The sequence below is a fragment of the Aptenodytes patagonicus genome, chromosome 1 (genome assembly GCF_965638725.1).
Source record: "Aptenodytes patagonicus chromosome 1, bAptPat1.pri.cur, whole genome shotgun sequence".
Lineage (NCBI taxonomy): Eukaryota > Metazoa > Chordata > Aves > Sphenisciformes > Spheniscidae > Aptenodytes > Aptenodytes patagonicus.
Genome location: NC_134949.1, coordinates 196,007,781 through 196,028,759, shown reverse-complemented (window position 1 = coordinate 196,028,759; position 20,979 = coordinate 196,007,781). Strand labels below are relative to the sequence as shown.

General features: G+C 40.9%; 2 protein-coding genes across 2 annotated transcripts in view; one reads left to right on the top strand and one right to left on the bottom strand.

Annotated features, from left to right (window-relative positions):
• The window catches only part of RB1 (RB transcriptional corepressor 1), an 86,182-nt gene that overhangs the window by 21,305 nt on the left and 43,898 nt on the right, over window positions 1–20,979 (bottom strand). The window lies entirely within an intron of this gene.
• On the top strand, window positions 16,728–18,796 carry LPAR6 (lysophosphatidic acid receptor 6). Its single transcript, XM_076363865.1, has one exon. The coding sequence runs from the start codon at window positions 17,354–17,356 to the stop codon at window positions 18,374–18,376; it is 1,023 nt and encodes a 340-aa protein (XP_076219980.1). The 5' UTR covers window positions 16,728–17,353; the 3' UTR covers window positions 18,377–18,796.

Here is a 20,979-nt window from a genome sequence, read left to right as displayed (position 1 = left end):
CAGACCAGTATCTCAGCCATTAGGAGTAAGCATCCCTCTGCTCAAGAGAGAGGATATAGTGGATACACACCACAGGCCATCCTGTGGTTTTACCTGCGTGACCACGGAGAGGACATGAGGAAGTGGGATGGAAAATCCTCCTCGACCCTAGAGTCACAGGTACGCGAGTTGCAAGGGAAAACAACCACAAAAGGGGGTTCTTCCAGGAAAACTGCTGCTCCAGTTTCCAGTGAGCGGTTCCCCGGACAGAGTAGAAGGGCTGATTTTACTTCTGATCTTAATAAAGGGACTTTTGATTCACATTTACAAGAAGTGAGTAATGGATACTATGACCAGAACTAGAGGGGCCCTGCCTCCAGCCAGGTGGAGGAAAGGGACAGCCGAGTTTACTGGACTGTGTGGATTTGGTGGCCTGGCACAGCAGACCCACAGGACTATAAGGCTCTAGTGGACACCGGTGCACAGTGTACCCTAATGCCATCAAGCTATAAGGGGGCAGAACCCCTCTGTATTTCTGGGGTGACGGGGGGATCCCAACAGCTAACTGTATTGGAAGCCGAAGTAAGTCTAACTGGGAATGAGTGCCAAAAGCACCCCATTATGACTGGCCCAGAGGCTCCGTGCATCCTTGGCACAGACTACCTCAGGAGAGGGTATTTCAAGGACCCAAAAGGGTACCGGTGGGCTTTTGGTATAGCTGCCTTGGAGACGGAGGAAATTAAACAGCTGTCTATCTTGCCTGGTCTCTCAAAGGACCCTTCCATTGTGGGGTTGCTGAAGGTCAAAGACCAACAGGTGCCGATCGCACCACAACGGTGCACCGGCGGCAATATCGCACCAACCGAGACTCCCTGATTCCCATCCATGAGCCGATTTGTCAACCGGAGAGCCAAGGAGTGATCAGCAAGACTCGCTCACCCTTTAACAGTCCCATATGGCCAGTGCAAAAGTCTAATGGAGAGTGGAGACTAACAGTAGACTATCGTGGCCTGAATGAAGTCACACCACCACTGAGTGCTGCTGTGCCAGACATACTAGAACTTCAATACGAACTAGAGTCAAAGGCAGCCAAGTGGTATGCCACAACTGATATCGCTAATGCTGTTTTCTCAATGCCTTTGGCAGCAGACTGCAGGCCACAGTTTGCTTTCACTTGGAGGGGTGTCCAATACACCTGGAACCGACTGCCCCAGGGCTGGAAACACAGCCCCACCATTTGCCATGGACTGATCCAGACTGCACTGGAACAGGGTGAGGCTCCGGAACACCTGCAATACATTGATGACATCATTGTGTGGGGCAACACAGCAGAGGAAGTTTCTGAGAAAGGAAAGAAAACAGTCCAAATCCTGCTGAAGGCCGGTTTTGCCATAAAACAAAGTAAGGTCAAGGGACCTGCACAGGAGATCCAGTTTTTAGGAATAAAATGGCAAGATGGACATCGTCAAATCCCAATGGATGTGATCAACAAAACAACAGCCATGTCTCCACCAACTAGCAAAAAGGAAACACAAGCTTTCTTAGGTGTTGTGGGTTTTTGGAGAATGCATATTCCAAATTACAGTCTGACCGTAAGCCCTCTCTATCAAGTGACCCGGAAGAAGAACGATTTCAAATGGGGCCCTGAGCAACGACAAGCTTTTGAACAAATTAAAGAGGAGACAGTTCATGCAGTAGCCCTTGGGCCAGTCCGGGCAGGACAAGATGTAAAAAATGTGCCCTACACAGCAGCCAGGGAGAATGGCCCCACCTGGAGCCTCTGGCAGAAAGCACCAGGGGAGCCTCAAGGTCGACCCCTAAGGTTTTGCAGTCGGGGATACAGAGGATCCGAGGCCCGCTATACTCCAGCTGAAAAAGAGATATTGGCAGCATATGAAGGGGTTCAAGCTGCTTCAGAAGTGATCGGCACTGAAGCACAGCTCCTCCTGGCACCCCGACTGCCGGTGCTGGGTTGGATGTTCAAAGGCAGGATCCCCTCTACGTGTCATGCAACTGATGCTAGGTGGAGTAAGTGGGTCGCACTGATCACACAATGGGCTCAAATAGGAAGCCCCAGTCACCCAGGAACCTTGGAAGTGATCATGGACTGGCCAGAAGGCAAAGATTTCAGAATATTGCCAGAGGACGAGGTGACACGTGCTGAAGAGGCCCCACTGTATAATCAACTACCAGAAAATGGGAAGCAATATGCCCTGTTCACTGATGGGTCCTGTCATCTTGTGGGAAAGCATCAGAGGTGGAAAGGTGCTGTGTGGAGTCCTGTGCGACAAGTTGCAGAAACTGCTGAAGGAGAAGGTGAATCAAGCCAATTTGCAGAAGTGAAGGCCATCCAGCTGGCTTTAGACATTGCTGATCGAAGAAAGCGGCCAGTGCTCTATCTCTATACTGACTCATGGATGGTGGCAAATGCCCTGTGGGGGTGGTTGCAGCAATGGAAGCAGAGCAACTGGCAGCGCAGAGGCAAACCCATCTGGGCTGCCGCACTGTGGCCAGATATTGCTGCCCGGATAGAGAACCTGGTTGTAAAAGTCCGTCACGTAGATGCTCACGTACCCAAGAGTCGGGCCACTGAAGAACATCAAAACAACCAGCAGGTGGATCAGGCTGCCAAGATTGAAGTGGCTCAGGCGGATCTGGACTGCCAGCATAAGGGTGAATTATTTATAGCTGTCCTGGGCTATATATATAAACACCGTGCTGGGCCTTGAAAAGCAAGTCTTATGGCGACATGGGACCCCAGAAAGAATTGAGTCAGACAATGGGACTCATTTCCGAAACAACCTCATAGACACCTGGGCCAAAGAGCATGGCATTGAGTGGGTATATCACATCCCCTATCATGCACCAGCCTCTGGGAAAATAGAACGATACAATGGACTGTTAAAGACTACGCTGAGAGCAATGGGTGGTGGGACGTTCAAACATTGGGACACACATTGAGCAAAAGCCACCTGATTAGCCAACACTCGGGGATCTGCCAATCGGGCTGGCCCTGCCCAGTCAGAACTTTTACGTACTGTAGATGGGAATAAAGTCCCTGTAGTGCACATAAAAAATACGCTGGGGAAAACAGTTTGGGTTATTCCTGCCTCGGGCAAAGGCAAACTCATCCGTGGGATTGCTTTTGCTCAAGGACCTGGGTGCACTTGGTGGATAATACGGAAGGATGGGGAAGTCTGATGTGTACCTCAAGGGGATTTGATTTTGGGTGAGAATAGCCAATGATTTGAACTGTATGATGTTAATTGCTACATAATATTATATGCCATACCAATGGTATTACAGTAAGAATCACCCAGATTAATGAAGAATGAACTTTGATGAAACCAAGCAAAGCCCAGTGATGATGGAACCAGAACTGACTTCAACATGAAACAATCCAACACTGCATACCATCTCCACCTTTCCTGCCCTGAAAGATTATTATGACAGATGGAGCCCAAAGTCATGGACTAAATGAACTCAACAAATATTTTATAGGGGTGGCCCATAGACTAAGGGAATGATATCTGTGTGTATATATATCTCAAAAGACAGGAAAAGTGGTGGTGATTAATGGGAATGTATTGGAAAGTGTGGGGACCTGGGCATGACGTAGATGGTATAGAATAAGGGGTGGATACTGTCTTGGTTTCGGCTGGGATAGAGTTAATTTTCTTCCTAGTAGCTGGTACAGTGCTGTGTTTTGCATTCAGTATGAGAACAATGTTGGTAACACACCGATGTTTTAGTTGTTGCTAGGTAATGCTCACACTAGTCAAGGACTTTGCAGCTTCCCATGCTCTACCGACTGAGAAGGCTGGAGGTGCGCAAGGAGCTGGGAGGGGGCACAGCCAGGACAGCTGACCCAAACTGGCCAGAGGGACATTCCATACCATGTGACGTCATGCTCAGTACATAAACTGGGGGAAAGCTGGCCGGGGGGGCCGCTGCTTGGGGACTGGCTGGGCATCGGTCGGTGGGTGGTGAGCAATTGCATTGTGCATCACTTGCTTTGTATATTCTATTGTTATTATTATTATTATATTTCAATTATTAAACTGTTCTTACCTCAACCCACGAGTTTTCTCACTTCTACTGTTCCGATTCTCTCCCCCATCCTACTGGGGGAGGGGAGAGTGAGCAAGCAGCTGTGTGATGCTCAGTTGCCGGCTGAGGTTAAACCACAACACATTTGAATAGCACCAATGCAAAAACTTCCCTCCCTATGGGAAGGCCTTGTGCTACACATATATGCAGTGAAGGATCCATACTCAGCATCCAGTCTTCCCATCTGCAGCCCCTTTGCCCACCCATTCCAGAACCTGAAGCCAGAACTGGGTTTGGAGGCTCCTTGCAAGACCCATGAGGACAACCAGCTGCCTCAGAAGTGCTTCACAAAAGCCGTGCTGGCCGAGAAGCATGCACCCAACTGGGGACTTAAAAGCAAGGTTGCCCAGCTGAGACATGGGCGTGTGGGTCTTGGGTCTTCATAAGGATAATGAGGAAGCCAACCCTCTTTTTAAAATGACAAAATTTAAAAAGTAACATATCCTAAAAGAATGTCAAAATTTTGAGAACGCTTTTGATGGTTTCGGGGTTTTTTGGTGCTCAGATATTCCTGAGTGTAGGGAATAGATGTGTTTCTGAAAATCAAGAAATTTGCACGGCCTCTGCTGTCTCCTTCCTCTGTGTAACACTTGCTCCTTCACCACTTATCTTTTGGTTGTATTTCTGTTGGCATATAATTAAAAACTGCAACACATACAGAAAAGAATGTACGTGACTCTCCCTGAAGTAATAAATCAGTGACATTAGGCAATACAGGAAGAACACCTATCAACAAAGCAGTAAAACTGATTTAGCTGACAAGGTACATTAAATTACCAAATGATCAAAACCTATGCTTCCCTTGATCTCATTAAATTACAAATATCCTGCTGTTTCCACAAGAAAAAATGTGAAATCCTTCAGTAACAAAGTGCTTGTCTATTCAAGCTCTCTGAATTTTTATTGTGAGAGAGTCTCAGTCATTTGTAAACAGAGGAAAAACAAAGTCCCAGTGTTTCTGATGAAACCACTGTTTTACATCCTATTTTGAGAAAATTTAAGTCTTTTCCTCCTAGTTTTACTTCCTGAAATTTAAGGAAAATGAAATTAGCTTCTAAAGATTTTTTTTTTTTTTAATTCAGTTGGCCTTTTTGGAAGAAATTTCACAGAAACCTTACATTTTGCCAGTATGTTTTCCAACAAAAAGCATTTCAAACTCTTCCTGCTAGTCCTACAATCAAATTGTGGTATCTCTTTCAGCAATTGCAAAATAGAAGCTCACTGATCAGTGTTTTAAAAGGCATCACACTAATTTAAAAACTTGATCATGCCATGAACTAACATTGTGCATGATTTAATTGAAATATTTGAACACTGTTTTACTGAAGTTGCATACAACCATGTCGAACTTGGTACTGTTTACTTTCTATGGCTTGAGCAAATGCAGGAGGGTTGGGATGACTTGGAAGCTTTCCTCTCCCTCCAAGGAATCTTAAACCACCAGGCTTATAGTAGCCCCCCAAAATGTTTCCCTTTAGCTCTCAGACTCCAGAGTGTGTAAAGGTCGCACATTACGTAGAGCATGATGTAATTTGAAGTCTGTTGAATTTTACAGCTTCTCCTATTATTTGCACTAGAAAAACAAACCTGAACTGCAGCTCAGCCATTTCTCCTAAAACTACCTTTCACATACTTTCTACTTTGATCATTTCCTGCCATCAGAACACGGTGCAATACTGAAACTTAGCATGCTCGAACTGTATAGAGATGGAGTAAGACATATCTCTCACAGCCATGAAGACTTAAGCTACACCTACAGCCTTAAGCACAGCTAGCACAGCTATAGCAAAAGCAACTAAAAGTGCATTTTGATTGACAGGTCTGTGCAGGAAGAATAGTGCAGATGCACGACACGGTCAGATGGATTAAATAAACAGTTTCCAATCCCAGTTATACAGATCTCCCAACACCGTTCTCCCTCCCACCAGAACCTGAAAATCATTTTTAAGAAAGGCTGAGGGACAGAAACAAAGGGTTCACTTAAAAAAAAAAAAAAAAAAATCAGTTTTATCAACTTTACTATAAAAGTGAGCTCTAAAAGGATTATCTTAAAAGTAGTAAAATTTCCATGAAATTAAAGTCATAGCTACTACAGACTTTTGTTGTCCTTTAATAAGGAAAAACTGCCTGCTTCAGAACATTTAGAGAATAAAAAGAAGACTTAAAAACACAAGTTGAACTTGAAATTTCAACATATTGCTTCTGGCAAGGAAACATACTATTTTCACACTGATTCACTCTTAGGTATGTACATTTAAGTTGTTCTGTGCATCTATACATTCCAGTTTTTTGCTATCTCAGAGGAAGATAGATAAAGAACACATGGAAATAGCTGTCAAATGTAAAGGAGTTACTTTGTTTTGCATGTAATATTACTCTGTCTTCACTTTCACTGTAGAGAAAAATGCCCATTTAGTGTGGTATCTGTTATGGGCAGCTCCACTGACTTCACTACAAATACACCGATATAAAACTTGCATAGAAACCAAAGCAAATACGTAAAGTATTACTGTCCAACGTGCGCCCACAAGTACAGAAAAACAGCAGACAGAAGCCTTTCATATAAACGTCCCTGTTTAAGAAAAGCTCATACAAGGCACCTCAACTTAGGTGCAACAATCCATCAGTAGGAGTTCTGCTAAGTAGACTTCTCTATTATTTTTTAACTTAAGTATCTTGCAAATTCCTCATCTGTCATTCAGTGGGCATTTTCCAGAGCTATTCTGAAGCACATACATCAATGACTAAGCCATAGCAAAAACAAGACAGGTTTTACCATTCACTTCCACTGAAACAAGAGGCTGCAAATTAAGGCATTTCTAAAGTTAGACCCACAAATGACAATCTCAAAGAACCTGAATTTCTCTCTCTGCTACCCAACTCTATTCTTTCTGTTTTAACTGCAGATGACATGAGGTACCTGTAGCATATTTGTCTGTGATTTTCTGACTCTCTAGACTGGTTGACATGAGTCTTTAGACAGTAAAATAACAAGGAAAATGGAAACCAATACCAATACTGAAGACAGTTGGCCCAAAGCATCCACCACCCTGAAGTCAGTAAGAAAACTTATAGCATCTTCAATGGAGTCCAGATCGGATATTTGCCTTACAAAGCTGTCATCCTGCATCATCCCTATTCATCTCAAACAGAAGCATGACTATGCACAGTATGTCTGTATTACTCCTCATTTTTATCCTCCTTTGCGGAAAAATTAATCAGGCTTACATAGCTCTTTTTTATTATGTTATAAATATCACTATTCCAAACCGTTTACGTGAAAAGAAATTATAGGGTGGTAGACCAGAAGCATAGACCTCACTCTTGAGCTTTGCAGAGGCTTTTAAACTTCACATGGTTTAACCAACACTAAGTTAATGTCTGGCCAAGAGTCAAAACAATAAAGATTTGAAAGCCTCGAAGTTGAACATTCTGTCACAACACTTACCACACAGTTTCACAATTGGCTTAAACCAGCTTAAGTGCACTGGTGCTTCCCTAAGTTACACATCTGCACTTTCTGCTCCATCCCTTGCTTTAGCGTTAGCAAAGCTATGACTGTGGAAATTATATATTTATTAGGATTAGTTTTAAACCAAATAGTTCTCCTTATTCAGCTGAGTGCATACATACACACAGCACAAGGGAAGAAGCAGAGAGAGAGGCCTGAAGGGATGGCAGTAGGATTACTTCGAGCCACCGCCTGCATTTAAACTGTTTAAGTCAATCATAAAAACCATATCGGAACCCAATGAATTCAAGAAGTACAGAGAGAGTTAAGGTAATATTTGTAAGCAGAAGTAGGGCCTTTGTGGTCTTTCCTAAATAGCGGGTACCTAATCCGCTCACTCTTGTCCCCTGCCCCCATATCAACCAACATTTTCTTTCAAAGATGATGTAACCGATAACTACTGAAACTTAGAGCTAATGACTTTCAATACTACTGCTTCTACCTCAGATTTGAGGGACTTGCGTAGCCAAAAGCTGTTTCCATCTATACCGCTGAACCACTAAACCACCACAGACAGCAGCTGAGAGAGTTTGACAAAACCCAGAAACTTGAGTAAGGGGTGTGCAGGACAGCATATGCTGCACACCACTACCTGGATCTCACTCTAACACCACCACCGGAGGTACCTGGAGGAACCAAACCCTACTGCGTGGACGGCTCACTGGGAAGTGCAGGGAAAAGCTTCTGTTCTCAATGTAGCGCCTTTTTCTGAGGCTAAACACCTTGTTTCAGAGGACTCACTCTCTTACAACAAAGGATGAGAAATCCCTCATAATAAGAGCACTTGCTCGGAGAGTGAGACATGGGTTCCAGCCTCCCCTCTCCTGCCAGGGTCAAACTGACGTCTCCCAAACGCCTTGCCCCTTCCAGGAAGATTAACAGCACAGATTCAAGTGAAAATGGTTCATTTGTGACAAATGTTCTTTCGACCAACCTTCAGACCTCTGTAGAAGCTTAACTAATGAAAAAATGGCTTTTCCTTTTCTAATGTACACTATGTACATTAGAGGAGCCTCACTCCATTCCTTCCAAGATTTCAGCAGAAAATTTTAAAATATCACGTGAGAAGCGTGTCCTTTGTCCCTCCTCCAAAGTTTTGACTTTTCCTTTCTTACCTTCTAGGTACGAGCTGATTGCCACACTGAAAATACAACTGCTAAATGTGGTCAACAATGTAATAAAAAAGTTCGTAAAGTACTGAATTTGTTTCGTAAAACTTCAGGACGTGGGCTAGAAGGAAAGAGCAGTTGTATGTGGGGGGGAAGTCAGCTGAAGTACTTGTAATTAATGTTTACCAGTACTAATGATACGCTAAATAATCAATTAAGTGATCTTACAATGTGGTATTTAAGGAGGTTATTTGCTGACTTACACATTTAGAAAGTAATAGTTCTTCACATTAATCAAGTCCAAGTTCTGCTTTTTGGCAGCAGTTCTCCCCGGACAAGCATTTTCATGTCAGTATTTATCTATACTAATTAGCTTACCAGCTTGAACAACTCTTATGAAACCTTTTTTTTCCCCCTAACTTCTTACATTCCAGTTTTGTGAAAGAAATCAAATTAATACCATAGGTTTTTTGTAAACTATATGAATTCACATAAATCTTACTGAATGACTGGTAAATTCTTTCAATAGCTTCGTAATGTTATCCTTTATAAAAAAGAGAATAGGAATGTGACTGCGGGCTTTGTACTGTCTCTGACAAGTAGAGGTTAAAATCCTCTCGTACGAAGTCAGAGGCCTCCGTTCGGCCAAAACTGCAAGAGGCTGCAAGCACTTAATGCGGTGGTTGCAAGTAATTTGGCATGAAAGTGCAATACATCCTCAAGAACTACGTGGATAAACACCAGTAATCCTGACACGGAACCAGCCTACCTCAATCCTGGCCAGAGAATACATGTTGGGCAAAAACTTACACTAAAGATCTAAAAAATAAAAAGTAATTGCCTTAGAACTAAACAAATTACAAATGTCCTTCTACAAGTTCTGTTCCCCTGACACATTGCATCCTGTATGTTTGGAATAGCTTCCAAAATAATTCATGAAGCTTTTCCATTTCCTTCCTATCATTCCCAGTATTTGCTTAGTATAGCAGCTGTTTGGTATTTTTTTTTTTCATAAAACAGTCATGTTTTGCACTTGCGAAGTATTTTGAATAAGAATTTCTAGTCACGGAACATTTGGCAAATTTTTGCCAACTTCAGTTAAACTTTGAATTTCTAATCCTATGATTCAGAAAGTATAAGCTTAAGTAGAGCCAGAATTTGCCACAGTGTTAGGGAAAGCCATTTAACTTATTTCCTGCATACAAGGTGGAGAGAAATTTCAAATACTGACATTATTTCAATCATGTTTGCTGAGTGATTCAATAAACACGTATTTTTTTAAAGTTCAAAAAAATGCAAATGAGAGTTCAGGAACTCATTAAGGTATTTTGTTCTAATTATAAAATTTCCCTTAAAGTGAGACTACAGAAAGGGTCAGAGGCTTAAATCAGCAACCCCTGGCACACATACACACACACCATTCGTAACTACAGAAAATGAAGAATTTAAAGTTGAGGCTGCAGGGAGGGATAAGTAGGTGTGGCATTTCTTACCTGCGCTTGCTGCATATATTACAGGGAGGTGGGGGCCACCATTTTAAATGTATCAGATAACAAATGGACATGTTGATAATATCTTATCTAATTATTGCTTGCTCCCTCTGGATATCTTTATAATTGCGTTCTCAGAAAAATTTACTTTGCACATCAAAACATTTGAGAATGTTATGCTGCTGGGACTTTCCATGAGTTACACAAAAAATGCAACTCAAGAACCTTCATGCAAGTATTTATCAGTCATCTGTTAGTGGCCTAAAACACTGCTGTAACTGCTCATGTGTATTTACAATGCAAACAACCAATCTGCATATTCCATGATACCATTTACATAATTCCAGGTAAGCCTAATGTGTTCATTAGCATTAACTGGGCCTTTGAGATAACAAAGCTTCTTTTACCGTTAGTCACTGCACATTTCTATTAGTGCTATCACAAAAATTACTATCAAACTTGCAGAATTGTGCCTTAAAAAATTAATCCCGTATTTTCAATCTCTGTCTCAACTATTGTGGTCAACAAACCAAATAATGCAAAGAACAAGCTCTAAAATGTAAGCAGAGGGAGTACATACAATATTTTCTGAAATGAAATATTCTAAAAATATCTTCAGAACTTGTATGACAAACTCCAGGACACAGTTCTGCACTTTTCTCCATCACTGTGCATGGGGAGCTTTTCCCAATACCCTGCTCCAAAACACTTTTATGCAAAATCAAAATGAAACAAGAAAAAGAATGTCAAATTAGTAGCATTTTTAAAGATACTCCCATTTTCTCATTCTCTTAGGAAGTTCCCCCATAAGTTAGAGTAATTAGAAAGCCTCAAATAGACTTGTAAGTATTCTGAAGGACTATGTTACGCTAAGGGATACAACTGAACACTAAGTGTTCTAACACTAACTGAACTGATACAACTAAGGTGACAACTGAACACAGTCCCAACAGCAGCACTTTAGATCCGAAATTCCACTTCACAGGAGAGGCTTCCAGCTAGGAAAGCAACAGAATATACTTATTTGCCTCTTAGTTGCTTAAAAATTGTTAATCAACACACCTTGGTTTTCCTTTCTGGCTATATCAGCTTTTACATAGTATTCCTTAAGTAAAAAGACATTCTCTGTAGTCCACTTCTCTTTATAATACTAGGTATATAAAGGACAGTATAGGAAACAGCAAGGAAGGGACTTCATATAACTAATTGAAGTGGTTCAAAGAAACTGCTTACTCACACAGGACATAAACAAATACTCTGAAGTGTTTCAGAACTAGAATTTGACTAAAAGTTGCATTTCTTAAAGTATGATTGTCATTCATTGCACATATTTTTAAGAACAAAGAACCAAAGCAATCCATTGTTCTCAAGTTATTTAGAGAGATTGCAGGAACAAAATACCTTTGCTATACATATATTTGGGTTTTAAAAGCCCTCCTTTCCGCAAATCCAAAAGTAGAGGGGAAAAAAAAGGACTCTAGCAGCCTGAATTTATACAAAAGGAGAGAAATTGTTTCCTCTTTCTGCAAGCAGGAGAGGAACAGTTGTGTTTCCTATGAAGGAAATTTAAACAATTCTAAAGAAAAAAGAGAAGCATTTCAAATGCACAGGAATGAAGAATGCTCGTTTTATTCCAAGCTTCCTTTTCCCTTTTTAAGCAATTGCACACATAGAGAAATTATTTTAACTTAGACAACCTAATAGACTCACAGCCCAAATACTTTAGCTTCTCTTGCCCTTTTTTTTTTGAATAGTTGAAAGATTTTTGGCAGCTATGTATTAGAACATAGCTAGTAAAAAAAAAACCCAATTAGGAAAACTGGTTCTAGAAGGTCAGTCAAACTTTCAGTGGAAAATTTTTACAGTTTGCTTTTAACTTTTACTTGTAGTTTGTATGTGTAGTTTCATTTGCATTAAGCTAACAAATTTCCTGATACGGAGGAGTCTTTAACTGGCTATGCAGTAGTCACGCAGGATTAGTCTGGCTAGATAAAAATAGTCTTTTCACCATAAGTCTTATAATGCTCATTTAAAGACTTGCCTATTACACTGGAAAATTTTTAAGGGGAGGGGAAGGGAATTTTCAGTATGCTAACTACTTCACATTGTCTCCATAGGTGGACACCATCATTGCATTTTAAGAAGGCAGTAAGCCACTTAGCAGAAGCAGTGTTAAAGCGAGTTATGAGTGTCTGAGCAGGCAGCTCCTGAAAGGTAGCTGAGAAGGTCAAAGTTCCCAGCCCTGCTTTCCCTGCACCTACTTCCCCATAGACTTATGGCGTTGAATCAAGTGAAGTATTTTAATACATCCTTTTGCTTGGCAGGAATCTAATCTAAAAATACAAAATTTTAATCTTCCTACATTTTTATCACATTCACTAGCCACTGTAATTATCCCAAAATCATAGTTAATAATCGGTTCTCCATCCAAGGACTTCAAACTATATTTAACAATTAAGATGGCCTCGCATCCCAGTGAGGAAGTGAACAAGCTCTTACACGGAAGGAAGCTAAAGCACAAAGTCATAGAAAACTTAGCCAGGATTGGAACAGAAAAACTGTGGCACAGCCAGAAACAGACTTCCTGGCTCCCAGCCCTATGTCTCAACCATAATAAACTCCTTCCTGTACATACACACGCTCAAAGAGAAACTCCAGTAAATAGACTAAAAATGCTAAAACCCTTGAAAACGATTGGATAAATAACAACACTTAGGGCAAAGAAAATACTGTCCTGCCAGGGTTTGTCTTCACTGCAACAGATAGCACAAGTTCTTTTGCATAAGCTTGCTTAACCAAAGTAAGAACAAATGCCTGCACCATGATACAGTCATGCCTCTAAAAGCAGTAACGTTAGTTATAGAATAATGGAGTTACATACACATTTTGTGCATCTCAGAACCTTCATTTAACAGTGCTTTGGAAGCACTGTAAGAATTTATTACAACGTTATTAATGTTGAAGTTTTTTTTTTCCTCTAAAGTAAGAAAGAGCTTTTAGTAATAGCATCAGCACCAGACTAAATGCGGTACACAAGACAAGTTCAAAATTCATTTCACCTTTGACTAGAACTTCTGTTTGATTCCAGCACTGAAGACTAGGGTAACACCAGAGGAACACACAACACTGGCCAAAACAACTCCTAAGGCTTGGAAAGCCTTCCAGTACTTGTTTTATTTCAGTGAAATACTTCTTTACCACTCAACTTGGACTTCTGAATTTAAGAGATCCTGCCCCTGTATCCTAGAAGAGAGCAAGTATCCAACTCTATGGCATGTAGGGGTAGCAGGAAGCAGCAGCTGTTGGTGGCAGAGTGTCCTACAGCCGCTCTACTAGCACACTGCTAGGGTTATAAGGACTTTTCCTTCTGACCCCCTGTTCAACACTGGAATAGGTTTGCCACACAAATCCAAGATCACTCAAGGGTGTAAAGAGTCCTAGATATCTAAACTCAGGTATCTAAACTCTCATAAGCAGAGTTAAGTGGCAACTGACTGAAGGAGTGTACGAAATCTGTTCACTGCTGAAGTGAGAGATGATTTCAAGCATCTCATCAGTTCTTAGCTTCAAGAAGCCCATGCTCACTCTGCCTTCAATGCCTCTTCAACAGCCACAGGAAGCCTGTTGATGGAAATGCAGTCTTTGCTCATCTAGCAATAAATGACAGGTCCTAACTCATTCCCGTCTCTGATGCAGAAAGGCAGACAGACTTACATATGCATCTCCCTGCAGTGGCAGCATCGTTTCCTTTGGAGAAAAAAAAACCTCAGCGTACAGGGCCCTCCCTGCAGCTGCTTCCTCCTGCCTACCCTCCCTCCCTATCACAAAGGAAAATTTGCCCATGGTGAAGGAGCATAAGTAAGGTCATTACCATGTCAATTCTTCCTCCATAATAACTGATAAACTGTTTTTTTTATTTTTTAAAGCATTGGGGCTTACTGAAGGCTTTTCCAAATCTGACGGTACAGAGCCCAATATCTTGAAATGTGATCCAACGAAAGGAAAGCGCGCGATGAATTTTCCTCCCCGCTCATGCTGGAGCCCGGCCAGAAGGGAGGCTGCTCTTGACTCCCACGGCTCGCGGTGCACTAACACAGGTTCTTCAGCTCGGAGAAGCTCACACAAATTAAATCACTGCTTGATAACAATCAACCACGTCTAAATTAAGAGAATGGGTATGCAATTCACCTTTGCCATTCACACTTTTACACTAAAATGACTGAGACTGCCCGCTCAGTCATACACCTCCTCACTGAAACATGATACGAAGTAAAAACCTGTCAACTCGAGATTTTCAAATTTTCTTCTGCAGGTGAAGAAACCTGCAGCTGAATGCTATTTCTGGAAGTATACAAATATCACTTAGTTCTTCAATTAGTGTAAAGTGCATGTACTGTTCTGCACCAAAAAGGTGCAGAGGCAAGAGAAAGTCCCAAAGACAACAGAAGCATATACCCAAGCCCCTAAAATACAGTTCTGAGTAGTGCTCATGTTTGTAACAGGAGCAACAACACAGGCCACAGCAAGGCAGGGGCTCCGATGGACGAATTGAAGGCTGAGGATGCACCTTCATGATTGCTCTAAAGCACATTTACCGTGATAAAATGGACAGTGCCCCTGGTCAGACAGCCCCACCCCGTCTCTGTGCACCCACACCTTTGCCCAAACGGAAAATCAAGTACTAATGAATAAGAGAGACATACTCATTTCCATTAGTTTCTCTCTCTAAACGTGAATTATTGCTTGAGGTTTTGACACGTCATGTCCAATTTCTATACTTCGGGGATTTTTACTCCAGTAACTGAGCCTGCCCCACACAGTTTTCCTGTGCAAACTAAGCCGGAGCAGGAAAAGCGAGCTCAGAGCTCCCACAGCCCGATGCAGAACTCGGGGACTCTTGCAGGAAAACTCCCCTTTCACCATGCAAGTCTGCTGGCAATAGAAACAAAATTTAACCACGTGTGATGACTGCTTTTGTGAGGAAAGCCAAGTAAGGCAACTTTATGCTAAGGTACAAGTTAAAGTGGATACACAAGAGACTCTGCCAAGCTCACATTTTCATTTCTTGCTCACTTAGAAATGGAAAATGCACTACGCTTTACGGTTAAGTATAAATTTCAAAAATAGTCAAAAAGGTTTCTTGTGGTTATAGCCTATTGAAGCGAAACTGCTTGATTTCACCTCAAAATCAAGGTGAAAGAGTTTCACAGAAGAAACTTATCAAGAAAACGTGAAATAAAATAAGCAAGACCCATTTTTGCATGTTTCTAAATTTTGTCTGACATACCTTACATTAAGAAACTATGCCAAAACCCTGTGAAGTGCTATTATTTACTCTCCTTTACAGCAGACTAGAAAGGTTTTGCCCAAAGCCTTGCTTAGGTACAACTGATTAAAATCTAGTTCAAAAGAACCATGCCACCCAGCCAGATATGAAGAGATTTGTTATTCTAAGACTTAGAAATAGACAGGTTTTGATGCCAGAACTGAGTCTATCCAAGCTGTTGTTAAATGAATGAATCTGTCTAAACTGAGATTTATCTCATATCTGCCCCAAAGGCAGTAAGAGCTGCTTTTTTTATATTTACTTAACAATTTAATTAGTTACAACATGTTTTCATTTCATTAATCAGTGACTAATGGGAGTATTTTGTGCATGTGCAATAACTGTCCTCCTTTAAATTATTAGAAACAATTGCATAGCGCAGTATTTACTTTGGTATATTAATTCTGTGCTTACATATTGAATAAAATGCTTTCTGTACCACAAAATTTTTTAAAAAAATGAAGGTTTTTTTGTAAAAAGAACCATCTTTCTGATTAGAACTAGAGCTTGGGTTATGCTTTCTCATATGGAACAAGTTAAAAATTTCTCCTCCCACTGCAACACATCTCAGTCCTGGGAATATCCAAGAGCAACCCACAGGTTCATAATCTTTATGCCTCTCTCTTTCAGTAAATATTTAGTGAAATTCTTTAATTACCTATCGATGTTACTTTGTCCCTCCTGCAGTTTGTACTGGTGTATTGAGGGAATCAAGATAGAACTACTCAGCTGATTCGTGGTGATTAATGTGTTATCTATCACAAACAAAGGTATCTATAGAAAAAAGTAACGTTAGTTCAATCCTACATAAAATATAAAATCCCACAATTACTACTATCTCCAAAGAAAAACAGGAATCTTAAGGCGCGAGAGTTATTCAGACACTGAAAAGTCTCCTCATAACCAAAGAAAAAGATTTTGCGATGAAGCTTTTGGACTCCAGCAACGTTGACAAAGGACCTTTCAGGGAGTACGGAAAGAGTTAACAGGAGGCTGCAGCTGCAGCAGCAGCACTCTGCTGGTGACCATTTGCACGCCTGCAAGGTACAGTCCCAGCAGACACATTATCAGATTAGGGGAAGGCAAACAAACTGAATTGAAACCATTCCTCAGCGAGTCCAACCTCTTCTTCCTGTGATGTCATGCTACAAATTGCCTGAGCTCTTTTCTCTCCTCTCCAGAAGGAGCCGGGCTGGCGAGAGGCTGCCGGAGCGCAGGACGTGAGGGCCGTGCTCTGCAGGAACAAACACGCTCTGGAATTTCATTTCTGCCCTCGCAAGCAGCTTGCTTCCCGCCCGTGGGGCGAGCGAGCGAGCAAGCGCTCCGAGGAGCCGAAAGAGCTCATTTTACAGAAAGAAGGCTGAGGGAGAAATGCAAGTGCCGACACTTTGCGGTGTCCAGGAAATTGTTTTCTAAAGCATATGTTCCCAGTAAATTTGGATGGACAAGACTTTGCCATCATGATCAGCAGCCAAGAATAAGGCAGAAAGTTCTACAACAGCTTCATCGACTCGAGGGGGAAAATGGAACTAAGCAAGCTTTGGGATGACCTCATCTGCCACAAACTATATGTTTTTTGACTTTCGAAGACTGGCTATGTGATTACAAATAGCACTTGGAAGAGAAGAGTGACCTGCTGGTGATTACTGCTGGCGATGCACTCCCCTGCTACAGAGCTTGTGTTTCTTCTCTGAAGCTTTACAGTGCAACAAACTTACAAAGCACACAGTTCAAATACATCTGCAAGTTCTTCTGGAATTTAAAAAAAATTGCAATAAAAATACCAGAGAAACCTCCAAATCACAGGAATTTTAAATATACCATTATAATGGTAAGCTCTAATTGTTCCACTGAGGACTCCTTTAAATATACTTTATATGGGTGTATCTTTAGTATGGTGTTTGTTCTTGGCCTCATAGCAAACTGTGTTGCTATCTACATTTTTACTTGTACATTAAAAGTGCGAAATGAGACTACAACTTACATGCTTAATTTAGCAATATCGGATCTGCTTTTTGTGTTTACATTACCCTTCAGGATTTATTACTTTGTAGCGAGAAACTGGCCATTTGGAGACATTCTCTGCAAGATTTCTGTCACCCTCTTTTATACAAATATGTATGGGAGCATTTTATTTCTGACCTGCATAAGCGTAGATCGCTTTTTAGCTATAGTACACCCCTTTCAATCTAAGACTCTCCGAACCAAAAGGAACGCAAAAATTGTCTGCGCTGCAGTATGGATAACCGTGTTAGCAGGCAGCACACCAGCAAGCTTTTTCCAGTCTACTAACCGCCGTAATAATACTGAACAAAGAACGTGTTTTGAAAACTTTTCAGAGGACACATGGAAAACCTACCTATCCCGGATTGTTATCTTCATTGAAATAGTTGGGTTTTTTATTCCACTCATCTTGAACATGACCTGCTCTACTATGGTCTTACGGACTTTGAATAAACCGCTTACATTAAGTCGGAATAAATTAAGCAAGAAAAAGGTACTCAAAATGATTTTTGTCCATTTGGTGATATTCTGCTTCTGCTTTGTGCCTTATAACGTTACCTTAATACTTTACTCCCTTATGAGAACACAGACCTGGATTAATTGTTCAGTGGTAACTGCAGTCAGGACTATGTACCCCATCACTCTGTGCATTGCCGTTTCAAACTGCTGTTTTGACCCTATAGTCTATTACTTTACGTCAGATACAATTCAAAATTCAATAAAAAAGAACCGGTCCACTAGACCACGGGACATCAGATTCTCCGAAAGGCCAGTTTCGGAAAACTTCATTCAACACAGCCTTCAGACCATAAAAATGAAAATATTTGACAGTGACTCTACAATATAAGCTGTATTAAAAGACTACTGGGACTAAACTGGAATTAGAAGCCTGCACATTTCTTCAGCTGTGGAAATATATTCTGATATGTAAAAGTAACACTTCCTTCACATCAGAAAAGTTTATAAGACTGTAAAAGTGTTAAGCATAATAGTACACAGAAAAAGTATTTTAAGAATTTATTATGTCAGATGTCTGTTCTGACAGGTTGTATGTTAGAAACGAACTTTTGGTTTCAGATTAGGTTAACCGAAGTCCAAAGACTGTCTGTCAAGTCAAAAACAAAGGAAAAAGTAGGTGGGTTTTTTTCTGAAGTTAAAACAATTGCTCATTTTTTATAATGATATAGGTTTCCAAGTTGCTGAGGACGGGGGTGAGACTGACTGGTCTACACTGCAGGACCCAGTTGCCGCGGAAAACAGCACCATGTTGATCATACCACTTCAGCTACTATGCCTGCTCCGGAGCTTCTGCTTCTCTATCTTACTCCTCCCTCCTGTCTCTCTCCCTGCACCTTCCTTCTTAGGGACCATTACATTCATAGGAAGCTTCAGTCAATGGGCTGCAAGAACTTCATTTCTCCCAGGTTTATCTGATAAAATATATGCTCTCTCCACAAGCCTGGCCCCCATAAAGCAATTAAATCTTCTGGTAGTTTAGAGCATCTGGAAACAACTCAGACAAACTGGTTTTTCTTCTCACCTCTGTCTCAGATGTCTGTGTAATTATAACAAAATAACCTCTGATGACTGAGTTAGTGCTTTAGGTACAGTACCACTTCATTAAACTCTTTTCTGAGAAGTTCTTCAACTCAACATGACTTTTGAGCAAAACAACATCCTCCAAATAAGGTAATTCAATCTCAAGGTAGTAGTCTCTTAGAAAAACATGACCTTTGCTAACTAGAAATGAGCATGTGCACCAACCCAAATATTTCTTCTAGGAAACTATTTGGTGTCCCATAAAGAAATTCAAGACATGGTAGTTTTTAGAGTGAAACTTCCTCTCAGTCTTTGATTCCTAGAAGTATTTTTAACATGAGCATTTAAAATTCCAAATGCTATTTTCTTGCAAACTTTATAAAGTATAAAAATAAATTACTTGGGGCTACGTGCTGGCAAAATTAATCGAGACACTTTGAAAAGTTAAAGCCGTGTAAAAGGAGAAATCTACATACATTACTGTTACAAACAGAAATATATAGACAAGAGTGCTTTAAGACGTCCTGCTATGTATGTTTCCCAGCTATTAGAACATTGTGTACATTTTTCTCAAAATTAATTTAACATCGCTGTAAAATTAAATAAATATTTAAAAAGTAAAAATAAGTAGTAAGTGTTGGTTTTTCCTCCCCAAAAACAATGGAGTCAAGAATAAGAACTGAGTTAAAATGAATTTGCACTTTAGATTTTGGGCAGTGAGTTGCAACACAGCTATAGCACTGAGGCATTTTTACTTCAGGGCAGTATACGGAAGCGCAAATCAATGTTGGAGAAAATGCATATTGAGCTGTCAGAGTATGTATGTTATCCGATTGAATTTACTTCCCTTTGCGAAGCTTTTGCTTAATTGTTATAAATCAACTGTACATTGCCTAGTACTACTGGAAAACTGAGTTACTCAAAGACTGCTAGAAACTAATGCCGACTGAATTTTAAATTTAACAGCATTTTAAATCTTTATCCACACAACTTATGAAAGGAAAATTCAAATAGTATGAGCTTAAGCTACAAAGATAGCATAGATATAAATGTCTGCATAATATCTGAAAATAGGCAGTTATCTTAGTCGGGAATCCTAAACTCCTCTGATTCATATACAACTTCAGAAAAATGCACGAAACCCCCAGCATGAGTAGAAATTCTGTACGTTTTCCATATGCCACTGACTGACAAATCCAAAGGTCAAAAGCCGGATAGGCATCTCTAATGTCTCAATGCATCTCTCTCTAAAGAGCCTGTTTAATATTAGACTGCCTCCAAAGACTTTGAGACTAAAGCCCTTCATGTCACTGCTGGGCTATGTTCCTAGGCTACTACTCTCCCCAAGCTTGCCAAAGCTGTTACTTGGTTGAGTGACAACTTGTTCAGCAACAGCAGCCAACACCCCGGAGCCTCACCCTGGTAAAGAGAAGCTGCTCTTTCTGAGATCATGAAACTGCAGGGGGAAGGAGAAAAAAAAAAAAAAAAAAAAAAAAAAAATCACTGACTTAAAAGCAGAACAAGCAGATAAAGTCGCATGTAGGGGTACTCCCCTTTAAACCAGTCTTTCCTTGGTGTATTAGCTCAAAGAGCCTGGGGAAGCATGCAGAGTAGCTCTTTCTGCCTTGCACTCACTCTCCAGGGCAGTAGCTTCTGCTTTTTTGCGATAGCGTAGCGCAACACAGTACAATAGCTTTCTGACCAGTTAACAGCTTGATATCTCGAAACTGTTTGAGGAAGCTTTATATTCTTTGTAATCAGACACACTTCACTCTTTCCCGGGGGGGGAGGGGGGGGAATGGGGGGGGACGACGGGGATGACACACACAAAACAAACCAAAAAAGAACACAGTCAAAAAAGCTACATCTGTAATTTAGAGAATCTGACCATTACTTGAGAAATTCCTGGTC

Coding starts and splice junctions, on each gene's coding strand:
- LPAR6 (XM_076363865.1), top strand. CDS start 17,354: ATGGTAAGCTCTAATTGTTCCACTGAGGACTCCTTTAAATATACTTTA.